The 22104-nt window shown below is 37.5% G+C and overlaps 1 protein-coding gene across 1 annotated transcript in view; it reads left to right on the top strand.

The window, feature by feature from the left end:
- The window catches only part of LOC140154805 (uncharacterized), a 62785-nt gene that overhangs the window by 35185 nt on the left and 5496 nt on the right, over window positions 1-22104 (top strand). The window contains 6 exon segments of the mRNA XM_072177390.1: window positions 8612-8962; window positions 12696-12931; window positions 14636-14779; window positions 19133-19316; window positions 19943-20047; window positions 20895-21227. Coding sequence (XP_072033491.1) covers window positions 8612-8962; window positions 12696-12931; window positions 14636-14779; window positions 19133-19316; window positions 19943-20047; window positions 20895-21227 — 1353 coding nt within the window.

Raw genomic sequence — 22104 nt, forward strand, 5'->3', positions numbered from 1 at the left:
AAAATATAGGTCATCCAAAAATTTAGATTTTTACACATTTAAAGAAATAAAAAAGGAAAAATAAGCAAAAATATCAAAATCTGTTTAACAGCTTCATTCATCAAGTCATAACAAACGGCCTACATGCTTAATTTCTAATAAAATATTGAAATTGTGAAAAATATAGGTATTTATTGATTTTCATGTTTTTTCTTGCAAATATGCTAATAATATGCAAATTACAGTTTCTACATAGCATACATCTTTCAAGTGTGATGTACAAAATGACAGACATCAAAAAGAGATTCGATGAAATGTAAAGGTGTAGTAACAATTTTGGCATGGACTGTCTGGTCAGGAAATGTCCGGTAATTTGAGCTGTACCAGCAATGTGGAAAAAAAGAAATAATGTAGTGCCAACATAATGTACCCTTTTACGTGAGGAGCAAAGTTCAACAAGTTATAACTCCGCTTCTGCAGTACGAATGTCAGCGGCGAATGTCAGGTTATTATTTCCCAGTCTTGAAAAAAAATTGCAGGCAGAGGTGGGAATCGATCTCGGTACCTCCCGGTTAAAAAGCACTGTGCAAAACCACTAAGCCAACTAAATATCCGTTGTGAGATGCTTGACATTAATCTTTGATATTGCTTAATGGAACAAATCGGAATTAAATCAGTAATAAAAGAAGTAGATTCTTATTTAGCGCCAAATTGGATAAAAGGGAAATATTTGTCCCTGCTCTAAAGAAAATATAGGTTAGAAAATTATCAAATAAATTTAAATTAAAAATTGAGATTTTATATTTATTTATTTCACGAGGCGGCATTTTCACAGACAAACACTGTATACGCTAAAAACTCGACCCTCATAACTAGATGATGGCATAGCTCAGTGTGAGAGCATCAGACTGGTAATGTCAATATCGTTGGTTCGAATCCGCCCGTCAGCAATGGTTATTATGATTTTAATGCTACGCTACAATTTGTTCATTTTTTTTCCATTTATTTATTTATTTATTTATTTAAATAATTTGATATATTTGAAAGGGGTATTTGAGCAATTTGAAATTTTTACCCCCGTATAATCCTATGGGGTCATTTTGAACCCACCCCCTCCCAAATTGCCAAACTTAACACACAACACCTATGAGTTTAAATCCTACATAATGATTAGTACGTCCATCATGAATGAGTGGTCACTGCATTCATTTGGGAATGTGTAGGGACTGCAGCTTGATTCACCATCCACAACATGATAATGTGTGCACATGCTATACATTATAATACTTGTAGGCCTATGTTGTTGTTGGTGTATAAGTAATGGGCCTTGCAATTGAAATGCCTCAAGCTTTTAATCCGATATTCAGATTATCTATTTGTTTTCATGAATTGGAAGACATTCTTTGATGTATTAAGCGCTTCAGACTCAGATAGTAATGCGTACAATATTGTATGTACAATACTTTTCGTGACGATCAAAAAGTATTACACGTACAATAAATAGTATGTACCGGGAAAATATATATTTTGCTACAATCATTGGTTGCTTAATTGATACGGAGTTGCCAAATTTCTAAGAGTGGTAAATTTAGTGAGTGTTCGTGTAACGGAATGATGAACATCTTTTATGTCTTCTTGTATTCAACTGTACTTAATATTAAAAGGCCTATTAATACTACTAATAATAATAATAATATTAAAATTGTAATAATAATATAAATGGCACATTCAGTTTTTATTTATTTATTTATAGATATATTTATTTAGGCCTATTTGTTTATTTATTTATTTATTTATTTATTTATTTATTTATTTTTTTATTTATTTATTTATTGGTTGATTTATTTATTTATTGGTTGATTGATTGGTTGATTGATTGATTGATTACTGATTGATTAATTGATTTAGCGATTCATTTATACCGACATTTAGTCATATATTGATTTAGTCAGTTTCTTAAGTATTATTTGTAGGCCTATGTATTTATTCTGGTTTTGATTTGATTGATACCGATATTTTTATTGTTTTTAAAGTTTTGGCATATAACATTATACATTATAACACGTTGTGTTATGAATTTGCAACAGCTTTTTACATGTTGATATCGTTGAGGCATGTTATGATGGTGTATGTTATAGACCTACTTATGATAATCCCAATACATCCATAAACGTGAAACGAGATTACTTGAAATATATATTTCAGAGTTGAAGGAGTTTCAATTATACTGAACATATATCTGAAATATGTCTCTCTGATTGGTTGATTGTCAAGAGGTTTACGGCATCCTCAAAGCCTCATGCTGTAATTCTCTAATCGATATCTATTATAGGACCGATCTTTTGAAATCCATACAACCGTGTCAAATGAAATAGTCTCGGATCATAGTTTGTGGACCGATACAACGTTGATACGTCATATTTCGGAATTGTATTAAAAATAGGCACAAATCACATTGAACAGGTTGAATGGTGGCAAAAGTAGATAAAATAACTATGGGACGAATTTACATTAATCAGTGTCCTGGGCCAGGATAACATTTAGGACTCCTTCGCATTCTAAAACAATACTTTGAACCGGAACTTTGAACACCAAAATGTCCTTGCTTTCATTTTCTCATTTAATTTGTTTTAATTGTAATTGATTTCTTTATCCACTGGCTCTGTGGTAAATCCGGTATTGCCAAATATTTATCGTCCATTACCCGTGTTAATCTATTTATTTATTAAAATGCACCATCTATTAAATTCCTGTAATACAACATAGCGCTCATTCTACAAAATCCGGTGCCAATAGCCTTTTTTCCATTCTTTGGTCCACAAAAACTTTGTCGAGCATTTAGGGCATCAAATATGTTGTTTTCCTGGTAGAACTCAACGAGATCTACACGGACATATATAGTTTTCCATACTTTAAATGCTTTCTTCAGCCTGATTAACCCTTGCAAAGGCTCAAAAATCGCTAAAAATGCGTTTCCACAGCTCAAGTGTCACATCTAACCCTGAATATTTTCTTTGAATAAATGCGATTTCTTTAAATATTTGTTGTTTTTAATTAGATAACGCACCATCATATTGTTTATCAACATTATTTTTTAGTGATTAAAATGTCTTTGTGTAATTCTAAAATAAATTGCACTTTCCACCAAAACGCTGTGAGCTACGTTACCCCTTTTTAACACACGTTATTGAAAAGAAGTAAAACAGAGGTATCAATGTAATTTGCGGTTTTTGAAAGGAAACACTCATAGGTTTTTAAAAATCACAGTAAAAATCGTGATGCTGTAGCATTTTTGGCATAGAAATGTTGTAAACATTGAAATTTTGACCGACCATGTTAAGATTGGTGAGCTACGTTACCAGAATTCTATAGTATGCACTTGTATTACATGTACTTCCTAATAATATGTGAAAGCTACCAGTGGTCGCCATTTATATTAGAATTAACCGACATAACGTTCTAACGTTCGCAAATCACATTAAAAACATTAAAACCAGTGAACTACGTTACTGTGAGCTACGTTACACACTCATTTACGCATCTTCAAAACTTCTATGAAATGGTGAAATCTGTTTTACATTTCACTCAAGTGATCTTTAATTTGCTTTTTATGACCTTGGATTGAGTAAAACCAGCCCATTTTATAGTCGGTAACGTAGCTCACATTACATTGAGTTTTAGTGTTAAAAAACATCATGACTTCCTGAAAGAAAAATATGCAAGTGGTGTTGGCAATTTTTTACATCTGAAAGTAGTGATACATTTACTTTTAAAAAACACAAAAAGCAGGTCTTTTTGAACAACTTTTATTTTTTCAATTTTTTTAGTGGATTGGCACCGGATTTTGTAGAATGAGCGATAGGCCTAGTGTATTTGATAACAAATTTGTTTTTATTTTTGATTGGAATTTGGGTATTTCATATTATATAAAATATGTTTGGGCATGGGGGAATTAGTATATGATTAAAAATAGACATACTCTTAGGCCCCCTTTTTTAATGTTTGTACATTATTAATATTAATATTTATGTACAAAATGCAAACGAATGTATATATATTTTATTGTTTTGTAAACATTAAATTTGATGTTTACTCATAATTAGGTCTGGAAAGTCAGGGAAAAACTAAGGAGTATCGGTATTTAGTTTCCTGGGAAAGTGGATCAGATGAGCAGTGATTAAAAACATTCACCCTAAATCTTTATTTGATTTTTATTTTTTTATGAATTTATTAGGCCTACTGGTAAAGTGCAGAAAAAACCTCCAAACGCACTGTAGGATTTTTCATCAGCAGCAGATTTTCTGGTGTCCTCGCTTGGATTTAGCAAACAATGAACCGTCAGGGTTATAGCGCGTTATTTAATCTGATTCAACTAGTCGTGGCACGTATATTTATTGCACGTGCAATAATTTTTGACGTCACGAAAAGTATTGTACATACAATATTGTACGTACAATATGGAGTCTGAAGCTAGCCTTACTGAGCTCAATGATCTGAAATTACTGGAGTGTGAGGTCAGCATAGTATTTTATTAACAGAAAGTATAGAGGCCCTGCATGAAATTATCGATTGGCTCCAAACAAAGGATTTGAGCCGGTGTCCTTCACCGTAGTTATGGCGGAGTGCAGTCCATTCAATCAAATGTTGTCATCAACCTATTTGATTGCAATCATGCTTTTGTTGAATGCATTTGAGTAGTCCGCCATATTTACGGGATGATATGTCACATGCAAGGCCTCTATTCTCCAAATTCATTTCCTAATGTATGTGAGAATGATACAATAATGACATGATGAACATAGTCATTGATGCATCAGTTTTAAAATAGACTAGGCGGTTACCATATTTGGCGGTTCTCGGCTGGGCGCGATTACCAGGCTGATGGTGACATGCCCATACGACAGTTTTTACTAATTTGACCTCACATGACCCCTGGCGACCCCAAAATGACCTTCCAAAAATTTGGCTCTAAATGTTGACTGTACCCACCAAGTTTCATGCCCATACGACAGTTTTAGTAATTTGACCTCAGATGACCCCTGGGTGACCTTGGATGACCCCAAATTGATCTAAACTTATAACTCTAAATGTTGACTGTACCTACCAAGTTTCATGTCCATATATGAGTTTTTACTAATTTGACCTCAGATGACCCGTAGTGACCTTGGATGACCCCAAAATGACCTTCAAAAAATGTTGTTTTAAATGTTGACTGTACCTACCAAGTTTCATGCCCATACAACACTTTTGAGTAATTTGACCTCAGATGACCCCTGGGAGGGGACCCCGGTGTCAGATGACTTTAAAACGAACATAAACATCTTCTTGCCAGGACAGAACTACACCCACCCACCGCGTTTGAGCCCGTGCATTTGACCTAGTTTTATGCCCATATGACAGTTTTAGTCATTTTACCTCAAATGACCCCTGGGAGGGGCCCGGGGTCGGATGACTTAACGAACATAAACTTCTTCTTGCCAGGACAGAACTTCACCCACCCCTGAGTTTGTGTCCCGTACCACCTAGTTTCATGCCCATATGACAGTTTTTAGTCATTTGACCTCTAATTGGGAGGGGGGGGGCCCGGGGTCGGATGACTTAACGAACATGAACATCTTCTTGCCAGGACAGAACTACACCCACCCACCGAGTTTGAGCCCGCCCCGTAGGACCTAGTTTCATGCCCATATGACAGTTTTAGTCATTTGACCTCAAATGACCCCTTGGAGGGGGCCCCGGGTCGGATGACTTAACGAACATAAACTTTTTCTTGCCAGGACAGAACTACACCCACCCACCGAAGTTTGCGCCTGCACGACTCCACGACGGCCTCACATTAGCAGTCACAGACAAAACCTAAATCTACAGAATATCCTCAGTATACTCGAAAGAGCTCAAAATAAATAACTTAGAAAATTTTCTTGATGTCCTTTAACATGTTTCCATAGTTAACCATCGTTAGCCATGGATATCTATGCTGTAGAACTGACCGGTGACTAAGTCCGATTTATTGGGACGTATATCGACCACTCGACGAGTAATGGTATGGAGCTGTATGGAAAAAATATTTATAATATAGGGTGTTGACACTGTACGACATTCAGCCTCACATTTTGTACTTGTGTCAAACTTCAATGTATTTCAACCTTACCATATAAAGTTTAATCCTTTTGGCAACAATATCTTGACAAAGATTCAGTATAAATGTATGCTTGTTGCAAGGATGACGGGCTTGAAGCCTATAGTACAAAATCCCAGACCATACTTGTCATGCTTGGTTCTCTATAGCACTAGCCTCGTGCTCAGTTATTGTACCATGATGACAATTCAATCAACTCCTTTCATGCTCAGTCTCACACTTTACGGCACAAGCGCGATCGGGGCATCACCATCAGAGGGAACTGAGCCAGTTCTAGGTTCTCTATATTGATGTTGATAGATGGTAAAATATTGCTGGGGAGGGCTAAATGGGAAAAATGAAAGCCTTGACTGGGCTATTCCATTTAAAATCCACACTACCCCTGTGGAAGATTTTGGAAATATCTTCCACAGGGGGAGTATGTTTTTCAAATGTAATTAGTCAGGGTTAATCATTTTGAAAACCATACTCCCCCTGTATTATGGCTTTACCTATATCTTCCTTAACGGGAGTGAGTATTTCAAATGGAAGTTACACAATTGTCTATTCTATTTGAAAGTCATACTCCCCCTGTGGAAGACTTTAGCTAAATCTTCCACAGAGTGAGTGTGGATTTTAAATGGAATAGCCCATTGCCAGGAATATTAACTTTCAAGTGTCATTTGGTATATTTATAGGGAAAAAACATCATTTTTAAAATTTTTATATCATTGTAAAAAAAAAAAGTGTACATATGATGTTTTTTGATTTTTTGGGTCAGTTGTGCCTGGGCAAACAAACACACACGTTCTTTTGGCCTAAGATATTATATACAAATTCTTGTATACCTGAACAGCTGGATTTTTGTTATATAAGAGCTGGTAAGTTGCTACGAAAAATGATATAAAACCAAGCCCAATTACTGGTTATTACCCTTTGGCCAATGGCCAAGCCCAACCTAATGATAAAACACAGTGGTCAAACCAACTGATAGAAAAATATTAGGGAACAAAGCTAAAGTGTGTTTGGCTTATAATATAGGCAAAAAATAAGACTCATAACACCATGTATTGATATAGAATGCCGTGCACTCAGTTGGGTGCAGCAATTATGCTAGTTGTGCCTTGCGTAATGCATGACTGGCGCACGCTTAGGTTTATGTGAGCGTGAGTTGGGACTTTATTGACGCGCAATAACAAAAAACAAATACTTTTTGCTTGTTATAAGCCAAACAAACTTTAGTGTGGAACTTGTTGGCACACTGTTGACAGCTCTATGAATAGGGGATCAGCATAGGGATGATTTGATAGTGGTTTTATTTTTTTTTTTAATGTCGGGAAACTGGGCTATATTTGATTTCTAAGTATACCACTTTGCAAATAAAGATTAACCATAATTAACCATAACTATTGTCACACCAGGAGGGCATTCAGACGAAGCAATAAGACTTCGACTTATGATCGGAAGTTTGCTGGTTCAAACCCCGGATCATGCTGGGCATCACCTAGAAAATACAAAGCCCTTTATCTCTATTGCACTGTTTGCACTGTTAAGGGTACTTGCCCATGAGTTTCATTCAGGGGCGTGTTTGAAAAACGGCACAGCGCATTAGTAAAAAGAATTAAAAATACTAAAATTTTCGAACCACTGCCAATTGCACTATGAATGCTAAAGATGCCTATACTGTGCCACGGTGACTGTGGTTAACATTCGGCGATTTTCAAAGATATACATATCAACACGTTTCTAGTGTATTGAAAATTGATTTTGGTAGGAATACGGTCATAGAAAGACATATGACTCTACTTGTCTGGTTGTATACAAATTAATTTTGATGAATTGAACTGGTACGACTCTTAGCAGTCGTGATAAACGACGATTAATTTAGTAATAATAAAATGAAAACGCTGGGTCATTCACGACGTCATTTGTAATTTATGTCAAAACCTGGGGAGGACCACACATCCATGCTGCATGTATACGTGCGCAATCGATACTCAATGATCCAGACAATAGCGTTTGAATATACCGCCCTGCTGCTTGACACATCTTGTCACTTGCGAGAAGATATACTATAGGCCTACCCTAATAGCTTACAATAGATACCCCACCGTAAACAGCTCTGTTCATTTCCATCATATCCGCAAACAACGTCCAATTATTCCCATTGGTGTTTGCTACACGTGCATATAATAAATTATGATTTGGGGCTAATTTGAGAAGAGTTAATGTCTCGAGTTTCAAAATACACCGAGTGATGTTTTTTGATCAAAAACATCGACAATTCAAGACTCTGTAAAAACAAATCAAGAATTTTCTGGGATAATTGCAACTAAGTATAATGAAAGTTAAGATCTAAGCTACCAGATGCATCATTAATTTCCTGACTATGATATTTAGTTGTGGGAAAAGATTACTTTAATGTTTTGGCGGGATTATTTCCCGCCAAAAATTTCAACCAAAAAGAGCATGTAGCCTTAACAGCTTATTACTCATATCCTTCTTATAATACAGAGAAAGCATCAGAAGCCCTCACCCACGCAACCTGCGAACTTGATTTCCAAGGTGGCAGCCTTTCTCTGCCAGCAATTGGTGTACATCTCAAGGTCCCAGAGGGTGCACTTCCCAAAGATTTTTCCACGGTCAACATGTCCTTGTCGTTACATCAAGACCTTGAGGATCATCCACATATTGACCCTAGTCACCTGATGATAACACCAATCATATGCTGTGGTCCCGAAGGAGTGGAATTCAACAGACATGTCACATTGGTACTACCCCATGCTGTACCAAACTTCCAGGAATATGACTTTGAGAGGTCAAGCGATGACGATGGTATTCACTTGTGGTTCAAATCTGGCAAAGGTAATTATTGCATATCATTTTAATATTAATCTGTTATTAAATATAATGAATTAGCCCTGGTTTCACCTGCTACATCAATTGTGCCCGCCCATTGTACGCATGTGTATAGGGAGTATTCAGAATGTAGTCCCCTTACCAAACTTGAAGGGTAATTTACCATTTTGTTTACCCTTCGAGTAGTATTCATATACCTTTCGAAGGCTAATATAACTGATTTATTAGTGGTCATTACTATTCAAGACCCTTGAATGCTAGTCAGACCATTAGTGTATGTTTTCTTGAATAGTAAAGACCACTAATTACCCTTCCTCTTAATATTCATAGCATTAAACTACCCCTCACACAAAAAAGTTTTGTAAGTATCTTAGCATTCAGAAGTATTTAGCCTTCAGACCAACATTTTCTAAATTGTCTTAGTATTCAGAGCAAGAGCAAGAGGAAAAAGTGTCAAAATATTTAGCCTTCAGGCCAAATTCTGTAAGTGTCTCAGTATAAGTATTCAGAACAAGAAGTGAACAAATTTCTATAACTTATTTAGCCTTCAGACCGAAATTTTAAAATATTACAGAACAAGAAGGGAATAATTTTCCAAGTATTTAGCCTTTCAATATAAGTATTCAGAACAAAAAGTGATACATTTTCTATAATATAGTTCAACAATCAAATTATTCTAGGTAAGTGTCTATTCATAGCAGGAAAATAAGCTGGCTATAAAATCCATGACATGATCAAGCATAATGAGTCATTCAATGTCAAGCAAAATCAAAGTATTGACAGCAAAATACGGACCTACATCATTACTAAACGCAAGGTGAAACAAAAGGTAGGGAATTCAGGGCATATTTGAAGCAGGCCCGTAACCAGGATTTATTGGGGGGGGCTGATTTTGAAAAAGTGGATTTTTTTTCAAAATTTGGACCTTTTTGAACTGGGGTGAATTTTTTCAAAAATTTTGACCTTTTTTGACCCAAAAGGCATAAATAACCCAATATTTTTGCTCGCTATGTTCACAAATGCGTAAAAAAGGGGACTTTTGGGGCATTTAGGGATTGAAAGAAGGGGACTTCACATAGAAGGGGACCCCAGCTCCAGCACTCCCGGTTACAGGCCTGGACAGAAGAGGAGGAACAACAACTTCTACAACCACAGCTATAACTACATCTTACTGAAATAGAATAAGGTTCTTTTTCAGATCCAAGTAATGTGGTACTCACTCAGAAATATTTCAATTCCTGTCAGGAATCTTGATCATGCTGTTGTGGTGTTTCTAGATGTTTGATGAAACAGCAACACTCTTTGGACTTTGAGATGATTCCAAACTTCCCGATTACCGTTTCTTGATGGGTTGATCATAAATCTTGTCTAGTTTGTAAGCCCTCTCGTCTTTGTTCATGGTGTTACGCCCCCTACTTTGAACTATGAATTATCTTGATGAATCAGTTTCAAGCACATCTTTCACCAGAATTTGGGTTCTGTGTAAGCAACGTGTATCCTTTATAATTTGTAGCTAAAGTTTGAAAAAACATATCCATGTTCAAAGTACTCACATTTTATGGAGACTCGATGTTTCAAAACCTATTAATTTGTCTGGTTTCCTAGTCATGAGTGATGACTTGATCCAGCAACACTGGTGGTGTTTCTAGAGGATGTAGTGTTTTTAGAATTGTTCAGGATCAAATGGTCATAAATGGGACCAAGGTTGAATGTTGCGCCCTTGGTTATTCATTGCCTTGCCTTCCCTAATGATTTAATCCATATGGATTCTCTTATCCATCTGGGATATCTTTTGTCTTCTCTGTGGAGGAGCTTTGCTCCTTCCCAGTCTATAATGTGGTTTGTTGCAGCAACATGGTGTTTTATATCCATTGATAAATTGCTCATAACTCGGTAACCAGATGTCCGATTTTGATAGGGTTTGCATCAAAACTTAGCATTTTTAACCTGCCAGAAAATAATGCAAAAAATGTCAAATTGAAAATTGCCGGCATGTGACTCATTCCCATTGATCCTGTCACAATTTTTAAAGGTAAATAAATTGCATTTATCCCACTTTCGTACCATTGGCCTATATGTCACCAGCTTTAATAGCTTAAATATGGCATTTGTACCATACTTTTTTTCAATCCCACCTCCCCACCCCCATGTCAAAAAGAAATTTACGCCAATGTTCCGGGGACACATGTCAAGCAGATCCCATAACTCCTCAGACCCACTCCACCCCTTACAAACCCAAACAGCATGAACGATGCCTACCCCTCATTTATTATGTTTGCCCCGCTTTCCCCACCCCACCCCAAATGAAAATGTCTAGTTACGCCACTGTGGGTAAGTAATTGTTCGATTTAGTTGAACATTTCAGCATTTTATTTTAGTGTACATTTGAGTTAGTTGAATTTTTCTAAGTAGCTGTTGCTATCATAAGACCTACTCATTTTGAATATAATGACAAAAAAAAGACCTACTCATTTTGAATGATGATTTTTTAACAACGAATATAATTTTTTTTAAATTCTTTCATGATCATCATGATCATCATGATCATCATGATCATCATCATCATCATCATCATGATCATCATCATCATCATCATCATCATCATCATCATCATCATCATCATCATCATCATCATCATGAAGACCTATATGATATCACCTGTCCCTATCCAAGCCTTAATAGTTTGATACTCGTACTTTTCATAAGTAGGCCTATTACAATATTATTTTGGAGTGCCTATATTATACCAGGTTGGACATCAATTTAATACAATAGAAGAAGGACAAAATTGGTAAAGATATAGTAAATATTTGACAGGAAACAATAATGCATGCAGTATTAAAACTGAATTTACGGATAAGATGCATATAATATTGCTATATCTTCTACTTAAATAATTATAAATATTATACCAACAGATAACTTCATGTGAGATCTGAGAAGACTACTGATATCAGCAGTAGATAGCACGTTGGTTGCTTTCCTTTTTAGGGGAATCACAGATTCCTTTCCATTAGGCTTACAGTTTTACCCTTTTTGGGATGCAAAGAAAAAATCACGAGTATAAAGCATAGACGTATCATTCATACTACAAGGTGGACTCATAAAAAGTCAAGTGGAAATAAAATAATACATAAAAGACACAAAAACAGACACAATATTCTTGCATCAAGTTGTGTACGGTATAAGCCAAGCACAAGACCGCGGGTCCAGGCTAGTCTTTGCGCCGGGAACATCGCGATAATGAGACGGCAACCTTGTTAGTACGGTAAACCGTGAGGACAACAGCTTATGTACATCTACCTCCAACAGCCTATACAATTAAGTCGCTGGTTGAAAGGGATGAGGTTGTCAAGGGTTAAGCCTGCAAGGCCACTAAGACTAGGTTGAATTTATGTTGAAGAAACCGCCAGAGTTAAGACTCAGGCTTCGAGAGCGGGCTAGGCTTAGTAGCCTCAAGGCCACCTTAAGACTACGGCTTAATAAGACTCCTGTCGGGAAACTCGCCCTAACAGGCTAACAGCTATAAGCCAAGTTCAAAAATTGAACAACTATAGTTAAACTAGCTGTTCAAAAATGTGAAGGCTAAATTATAGCTGTTCCGAGCATGTAGCAGCTAAGCTACTGGCTGTTCAAACTTACAACTGCTGAGTAACAGCCTAGTGAAGGCTTAATTAGCTGTTCACTTTGGTAAGGGAACCTCTTCCAGAAAAACAATATCACTTTTTTCCCTCCACAGGTAATTGGCAGAAGTTACCCTCCAAAATTCCAGAAGGCAAGAAGCAACCATTTTGGGTGAAGCAGGTCACCAGCAAGACCATAGAGTTGGAAGTGAGACATTTCTGCAAATTTGGATTATCCGCAAAACAAGAGCAAAAAATGAACATACTGATGTTTATGCAACCCAGGAAGATCCAACCAGATACGTCTGCTGTGTATGTGACTGCATATGCAGTGCAGGAGAGTCTCACTGAGGTAAAGGACTGAAAAATCCAGGGGGCCGGCCAAGATTGGCTGAATTTTGATGTCGCCATTGGTTTTACACGTAAACACAAAAATTTCTCAAATTATTCCAAAATGTACGCATGTTATTAAGCACTATTTTATCAGTCTAAATCCGTTGAGGTTTGACAGTGAACCTCATTGTAAGTACTGTTTTTTGAATGTTTTGTATGAATAACGCACGGTATGTTTATGATATATACCTAAAATTTTCCCCCAATGTGTATGACGGTTAGCGTGGTGCAATGGTAAAGTTGTCGCCTGCGATGCAGAGGGTCCCGAGATTGAGTCCCGCTCACTCCCGGTTATAAAAAAAAAAATTTTCTTCACATTCATTTTGAATCCAAAAATATCTATTTTATGTGAAAATATATACATTCACTGAGAAATATATTTTGTGCATTTTTTTTCTGTAACGGGGCCAATAGAGCTAAAAACACAACTCGGCACGGGGCGTCCAATGTCCAGGCAGTGTTGCCGTCATACTGTCTGTTTTGTTTACGATATTGGCTGTTGCCACATTGAATAATGTCGTCCACCATCATCTGGAAAAATCTGAACTTTTTATCTGGAACTCTTCCAGTTATCTGGGATAATGATCTTCAACATTATACTCACATTAAAGCCTTAATGTACGATTTCCGTCAAATTTTGATTTTGTTATTCTTTATTCAAAATGTTGAAATAATATTAGTAATAACTGACGGAAGGGTTGCTGTCCATTTTAGGTTGAAATAACAAGATAAAACAAAGGAAATATGTCCTTTTGTTTCCTCTTGTTTTGGAAACTGTTTGATTGCTCATAAATCTTTTAAATGAGTTGTTCAATTTCAATGGGTTTTTCTGCAAAATGCAGCTTTGTAAATGCTTTTTACTATCCTATAAAAACTGAAAATTGAATATGACCGACTCCAGACTGATTTTGCTTAATCACACCACATGTGTTGAATGTGCAGGGATATAGGCAATGGAAACTTAACTAAGAAAAACAAAAGGATACTATTATCTAAGACGGAGATAAAAAGTACTGCTGATTACGATCCTTGATTGGTTAATAGCGCGTAAAATGAAGGCAGATTTATCTGGTGCCGATCGGAGAAAAGGAATAGCAGAAAATGACAAAAAATTACGTACTTAAGGCAAAAAGCAACTTTTCTAGGCATTGTTGACATGGTGCCTTCGTGAAAGAAAGTTTCCTACCATAAAGACCTAACTTTTGAGATTGTATATTTTAAGGTGCAAAATTTACAATAAGGTGCCTGCTTATACCGCCGCGTTCAGCAAGTCATCACCACGACACTTGTAAACAAACCATGCTCAAGTTTGATTGACAGATGACATCAAACGCGATAAAGTCTTTTTTATCTCTGTCTTTAATACTATGTGACTGTATGCAACCATCAGTGTCTTAGCCAGACACCCATCATTATGGACGGGTAGTTTGCTCCTGAGACATGCAAGATTAATGCATCTTTCAGATGCTAAATTCTCAAAACAAGACCAGACTAACAAAACAAAAGCTATAGCAATAGCTATTTGAACAGACTGTTCCAACAGAAGGTGCTTCGGCCTGGTTTATGTTTTCAGGGTCACATTTTGGACAGGGGTTTTGGTGAAACTGATGGGTACTTGTCAAATCCTAGCTAAGACACTGTATGCAACATTAATTTTATGCAGGTGATAACAGACAAAGAGACAAAGACATCCATCAGGTGTGCCAAGGATTACATACTCACTCTCTTACCAAATGAAAAGGCCTTGGAAGTCACTCTCAAAGGAGTCAAACCAAATGGAGGATGGGTGCCAACATCTACAGACAAGGTTAGTCATAGGCATATTATAGAATATCGTAAATATGCACTTACTATTTTGGTGAGCTATTCACCTTTTCGGTAAATCCCATAACCCTTTGCGAGTACACCTGACAACTCGTTATTTGACGTCACGCCGATTTGCAATGCGCATCGGCGCAGATCGGCATGCTCCGCGTCAATGCAATGGAAAAATGACTTCACTACTAACATGGTTCTGCCATTATGCACTTTGTGCGGAGAGAGCCTCGAACTGGCAGCATGCATGAATGGGAATAAAAGGTCCAAAACAGGTCCACTTTTTCAAATCAGCCCCCAATAAATCCTGGCTACGCCCCTGGCCATAATGAAGCCAATTGCTTATTATTGGTGCATTATTTTTACACTATTTCTGAGAGAGGCGGTATAGTATATAGTTTTTGGATATACAATGTGATGAAACCACATAAAAATTGTGTGTTATATAGATGACACAGACTTGTGTGTTGCAGCACCAGGACAGTGGCGTAGCAAGGATTTTTCCAAAATAGTTGGGAGTAAAAGCAGTAGAGGCCAGGGGTATAGAGGAGCTTTCCCTTTCATCTAGTGGCCAGGGAGGGAGGGAAATGGCTCCTTCTTCTCCCTTCTCTCCCCCTCCCTTTTTTTCTCTCGACTCCCTTTTCTCTTTCTCTTTTTCCTTCCTTTTACCTCTTTTTTGCAAAATGGGGGGGGGGGGACAGCTTCCCCCTTGCTCCCCCCATGGTGCCGCCCCTGAATACTATTAATTATTGGCTATATCTCAAAATAAGTATTCCAAACATCCACTCATCACATATAAGTGAAGACTTTGGAAATGCTACACTCAAAACCAATTGTGGCACACAAATTCAACTTTTCCACAAAAAGATTTAAAGTGAATTTGATTTATTTTGCTTTTCATCATAATTTTACCTTTTATTTTAGCATTATGTCAAAAAGAACGGGTATAGGTCTCGGGCTGTAAGTACAGGTAGGGGTCAGGTACGGGTCCCAAGCCATAAGTATGGGTATGGGTCCCAAGCCATGAGTACGGGTACAGGTACAATTCCCAACCAAAATAAGTCATGGGTACAGGACTACAGGTATGGGTCCTACAATGTAAGCCATGAGTACGGGTATGGGTATATTGGTCACAGGCCATGAGTACAGGTACGGGTCCCAACCAAAATAAGTCATGAGTACAGGTATGGGTCCCAGGCCATGAGTACGGGTACAGGTACTGTACCCATGCAGGCCATGGGCACGGGCACAGGTCCTGTGAGTACGGGTACAGGTCGCATGAGTACAGAAATTAGTACTCAATTAAAAGTACAAAAAGAAAGCTAAAATTGAGGGATTTTATATATACAGGTTTAAAAATGCAAGAAATATTTGGCAATACCATGTTGTATGAGGAATGTGATGTTTGCCTTATTCCACTTGAGACGTTACCCCCAGGCAGTATCGAAGAAGAAGAAGGAGGCTTCATCGAATCTTCAATATTACCTATGTCAGCTGGCTTTAGTTATTACAAATTGCATTTTGGGAACAATTGTTTTTTTGCTAAAAGCTCTTGGATCAGTGATTTTGAGATAGAAATTGAGGAAGTGTTTAATCAACCTTTATTGTATTCGCATTGCTGATGACGTGTTTTGCTTCCATGAAAATTTGATGTCGAAATACATCTATATAAATAAAAGGAAGTCGCTAAATCTTGTTCGCAAATAGACTCCAAGATGCTTTAACTTTCAACTCTGATTTATTCATGCATTGATCGGGTACATATTGCCATTAAACCATCTGACGTTCATTTTTGCAAAACTATTCAATCACTATGGAAATAACAAAAAAAATGGTCGGTTGTTAGGCCGTTGAGGTCAATAACCTTATGGGTCAGGTCATGACAGCAAACGCGTCAAATGCAAGCGGTATCCAACACGCGCGGTGAGTGGCGAGTCACGCACCTGCGCGTACACAGCACCATGGTTTCATGCGCATTACCGCCCATGGTATGGACGCACTTAATGTTGGATTACCTCGCGTAGGCCTACGTAGGCCTAGATGTGGACGTGTACGTGGTATGTCTATGTACGTGACTGACTTCTTCTCTGAGACAGTGGCGGATCCAGGATTTTGGGAAAGGGGGGCACGCTTTCGACGCTTTTTGCCGCCACCTTTTGAATGGCCACAAAGAACCATTGTGTCACGCGCCATGCAGGGAGTTGTGTCCCCTCAGAATTGGAAACTTGGTCAAAGTAAAGGCCTTGAAGCCATTTTGTGGAGATCAATGCATGTAAGCTGATGAAAAAGGGTTTCATAGGGTGACAGATTTGCAGAAAAAGTTCACTTTTCAGAGGGAATGTTAAAATGTAGCCAACAGGGACAGAACGGTCGTTCAACTGTTCAGTATACCCCGAAAAGGTTAAATGTTATTGGGTGGGTGAAAGTCCACATTTAGGAAATTCTGCGCCCCCGCCTCCGCAACTAAATCCTGGCAATAATCATGATAATAGGCTATAGGCCTAGCTATTAACAACACGGAATTGCTTTAATGTTTGCAGCAACTTTTAAACATGTTGCTTACACGTTTTATACTATAGACCTGACCCGAAATTGAAACGTTTTCTAGCAATATCTTCAAACCTTAATGTTTTATGTTTGTTTGGATAAAGTTAAAATAAATCATTTTGTCACGAGCTGTTTCAAACGTAATATAAGGGATTGAGTGAGCAACAACATTATCACGGGTCTGGATATTTATGATTATCAAGCTAACATGATCATTACTATACTGGATGAATAAGATGATCTACACCAGGACACCATGATTATCATCGCCGCGTTTACCATGTTTACTAACCTCTTCCGCTTACTAACCGCCTCGTTTACTCAATCTAGCGGAGACCCAAGCAAGCGTGGGTCTCCCGCTAGTTATTATTAAATGTTTTGAATATCAGCTTCATAGAAAATGAAATAGGGTTATTGATTTGAAGTTCAAAATTGTGACTTATTTTTTATTTTAATATTTTTTTATGTCGGGCATATCTAGGCATTATAACAGCTGAAATCTAGTAGATAAGTGATGAAACTTCGGCCAGGCACAAGTGACCTGGTTAACGAAGGGGGTCGCCGTAGATAGCTGGTAGGGGTATTTTTTACAGGACAGGCAAGTGTAGCCGACAATCGGCATTACCCTGATCGAACCACCTGTAAACGAGGTCTTTTACATGGATCATCTGCCCCGCCATTACCAGATGAACCATGGAGAGAGCAGAGATTTTTTTTTTGTCCTGCGGGGAATTGAACCCGGGACCTCTTGCACCAAAGGCAAAGACTTAACCAGTGTGCCACGCTGTTTTTAACCAGTGTGCCACACTGCTCCCTGACTTAAGTTTATAAATTTTAAAATTTAATGATTTTATGGACTTATTCCAAGTCTGAGAAAGGGGATTTGATTGCCAGAAGATCATGCAATCATTCACTAGTTTATATTAATTATATTGCCTCACTGTTAGCCACTTCCTGGATTCCTGTGTGGAGCATCGGTGCCTAGTACCCAAACCCATACTGGTATGGTATGGTCCCAGGCCATGAGTACAGGTACAGGTACGGGTCCCAGGCCATGAGTACGGGTACAGGTCCCAGGCCAGTACAGGTACGGATCCTAAGCTAAAATAGGGTGTGAGTACGGGTATGGGTACAGCCCTGTGAGTATGGGTATGAGTATGGTCCGGAGTCATGGGTACAGACCGGTACGAGTACGTAAATGGGTATGGGTACTACAAATCTGGTTTATGAGTATGGTCCGGAGTCATGGGTACAGACCGGTACGAGTACGTAAATGGGTATGGGTACTACAAATCTGGTTTTTAGTTATTAAAATAATATTGAACTGACTAAGAATGAGAATAAATAGGAGGAATGTTTGTTTTTATCATAATGGCTGCAGACTGCAATAAAATGTTGGACCTGCCTATCCTCAAATGACATGATAGAGGATAATACAAAACAAAAATTCCTATCGTTTATTCTCTAAATATGGCACATAGTATAAAAGTGTGAAAATTGGGCTATTCCATTTAAAATCCCCACTACACTGTGGAAGATTTTGGAATATCTCATTCCACAGGGGGAGTATGTTTTTCAAATGTAATTGGTCAGGGTTAAACATTTTGAAACCCATACTCCCCCTGTATTAATGCTTTCTTCCACAGCTGGAGTGAGTATTTCAAATGGAAGTTACCCAATTTGTCTGTTCTAATCAAAACTCTTAAGTTAAATCTTCCACAGGGGTAGTGTGGATGTCAACTGGAATAGCCCAATTCAAACCAAGTCACAGTGAATGATTCTTTTTGTTTTTCTACAGTGCATTAAATATGAATTGCTTCAGGAAGGAAATGAAAGATCAAGATGTCAATTCTGTTTTGAGAAGCTTGAAGAGAAACACCCTAAAACAATCCGCGGTGAATACGATGCTAAACAGCCTGAAAACAAGGATGATATAAATGGCTTCTATTTCGGTATCGATATGTTCTCTGACTCATCTACAAGTGAGTAGTTGTAATTTTGTTATTCAGTGCTATTTAATCTGTCCATTGCCTCTCACTTATTCCTGATTTCTGCCTAGACTCTCTCCATGCATGACGACAAGTTTCAAATTTTCTATAAAAATGCAAGAATTTCAGAATTGTATATTATCATGACCATATTTAAAATCAGCATGAACAATGCATTCAAATGAGTACAAACAAGCCTAGTATTGACCCAGCGGTTCTACTAGATGTAGCCAGATGAGGTGCTGATATAGAGTGTGAAATCATAATCAGCAAAAAGTCTACTTTTAAAAACTGGCCTTAAAAGGACAGCCCTTTCTTCAAATTTCTGGTCATCTTACTCTACTTTTATTCACTGCAAATTCAGCAGTCACATCACTGCTTTTTCGCAGTTACACTGCAAGCATGCAGACAAGCCACCCTTATACATGTGTGTGTATGCTTTGTCCCATTAACCTTACTCTCTAGCATGTGTCCCTTACGGACCATGCTAGTGAAACAATCAAACAAACACAATTCGATATGCACTGGTCGCACCTTCATCACTACTGAACTTATTCAACTTAAGGTATCTCACATGTGGATGATTGAATAATTTATTCTACTAATTATACTATTTCCAGATATCCAGCCATACCAGAGGCAGATCACCAAGCAAGAGTCGCTGGTACAGGACAAAGAGCTTGTCAGTATTTTACAACTGATTCCAAAGAATGACGATGCAACAGGTAACATTTATAGTAAACATCATATAGGCTATTCCAGTTGAACTCCATACTACCCCTGTAGACGGTTTTTGGAAATATCTTCCACAGAGGGAGTATGTTTTTCAAATGTAATTGTTCAGAGTTAAATCATTTTGAAACCCATACTCCCCCTGTATTATGGTTGTACCTATATCTGGAGTAAGTATTTCAAATAGAAGTTACTCAATTGTCTATTCTATTTAAAACTCATACTCCCTCTGTGGAAGACTTTAGCTAAATCTTCCACAGGGGTAGTGTGGATTTGAAATGGAAAAAACCCAACAGACCTTTTCAGCAGCTAATTGGAAATCTTCAGGAATTAGTTCAGAAACATCATAACTGATCACACACTGATGACCAGAGCTAAAATAACTCTCACACATTTAGCCCAAATCTCACACATTTTGGCACTTTCTCACACTCTCAAGCCAAAGTAGTAAAATCTCATGCATCGTCAAAATATCATATTTCAAGAAATTTTATGTCCCTACCCCACAACAACCCCCACTTGTGAGATTCTCAAGCATCCTAGCTAAAGAAATCAGGAGTCAGCAATAAACAATTTTAGTCGGCTAATCATTTCCGTTCCGGTACACCTCTATTTGCCAATTCATATCTGAAAGGTTGACAGCCCTGCTGGCGACAGCGTGTTTGAGTCCATGGTGTGGTAATGTTGTTCGCACCAATCATGTATTGTGTTGCTCTTACTTAATGCAGCGTATTGAACATGGTGTTCATTGCATGGTCGCATACACATTCAAATTTCCAGAAACTAGTTGGTAGCTATTGGTTGCAAATGTTTTCTGTGATTGTTTTTTTTTTTTAATAGAAAAATTGAACCAACTTGAACATTGGCGACAAATGTTGTACCGACCCGACGTCAGAGAAAAGCTGCTGCCGATTCTGACGGAAAACATGCTCAATTCCTTCCATCACATGCACGTAGACGACAAACAGCAGATACAAAACGCATTCAAATCAAAGCCTCAGAGGGATGCCGCTGAAGCATTTCTGAACAAGATCACCAGACTAGGCAATGATGAATGGCATAGGCAGTTGATTGAAGCTCTAGTGTATGCAGGGAGCATGGCCGTGTGTCAGTTTCTGTGTGGAGTATATCAGGACAATTACTTGAATCGGGATACTGTTCAAACACCAACAGGTATTTATACTTAGTGCTTAGGCTATTCCTGTTGAAATCCATAAACCCCCTATGGAAGACATGATCTTAATCTCCCACACAGGGGGTGTAAAATTCAAATGGAGTCACCCATTCAGGTAACCCTGTTTGAAATTCACACTCCCTGTGTGGAAGATTAAGGTCATATTTTCCATATGGGGGTGTATGGATTTTAATTGGAATAGCCCATTGCTTTTGGGCATGCTCAGGCCTCTAGCCAGGGGGAGGGAATGCAGGGGGTACAATACCCCCACCCCAAATCAACTTAATAAAGGCCCATTTTTGTGTGAATATGTGTTAGAATTTGCCCAAAAAGTCCTAATTTGGAAGTTAAATTTGTATGTGATGTGATCTTTGAAAATCCTTCATACGGTGACATTTTTAATTTTTTTGAATTAACCAATGAGACACATCTTACTTTTATTTTCACATTATATATAAAAGTGAATTAATTTAAAACAGTGAAAGAAGCAATCAATTCTAGTTTTTATTAGAATTGATTGCTTTTAAAAACTTTTAAAAAGGTTTTTGTTTTCAAATATGCTTTTTTTCTGCACTAAGAGGCTTCTTAAAACTACTTTGATTGATAACACAAATTGTGTTTTATATCAACACAAAGATTCTGGAAAGTTCATTTGTATTAGACCCCATTTACACAGAACCTGAAGTTTACTTTATTTGAGCTCAATTTCAGAAGTCGACTTCAAATGACAACATTTGTTGAATTCAAACTTAACTTCAAACTTGACTTTTACAACGTTAACCAACATGCAATTAGATGTCAAGTTCATAATGATTATTTGAAGCATGAGCAAGTGTTAATAATAATAATAATAATAATAATAATATTTATTTGAAT

The sequence above is a fragment of the Amphiura filiformis genome, chromosome 6, assembly GCF_039555335.1.
Source record: "Amphiura filiformis chromosome 6, Afil_fr2py, whole genome shotgun sequence".
NCBI classification, from domain to species: Eukaryota; Metazoa; Echinodermata; class Ophiuroidea; order Amphilepidida; family Amphiuridae; genus Amphiura; species Amphiura filiformis.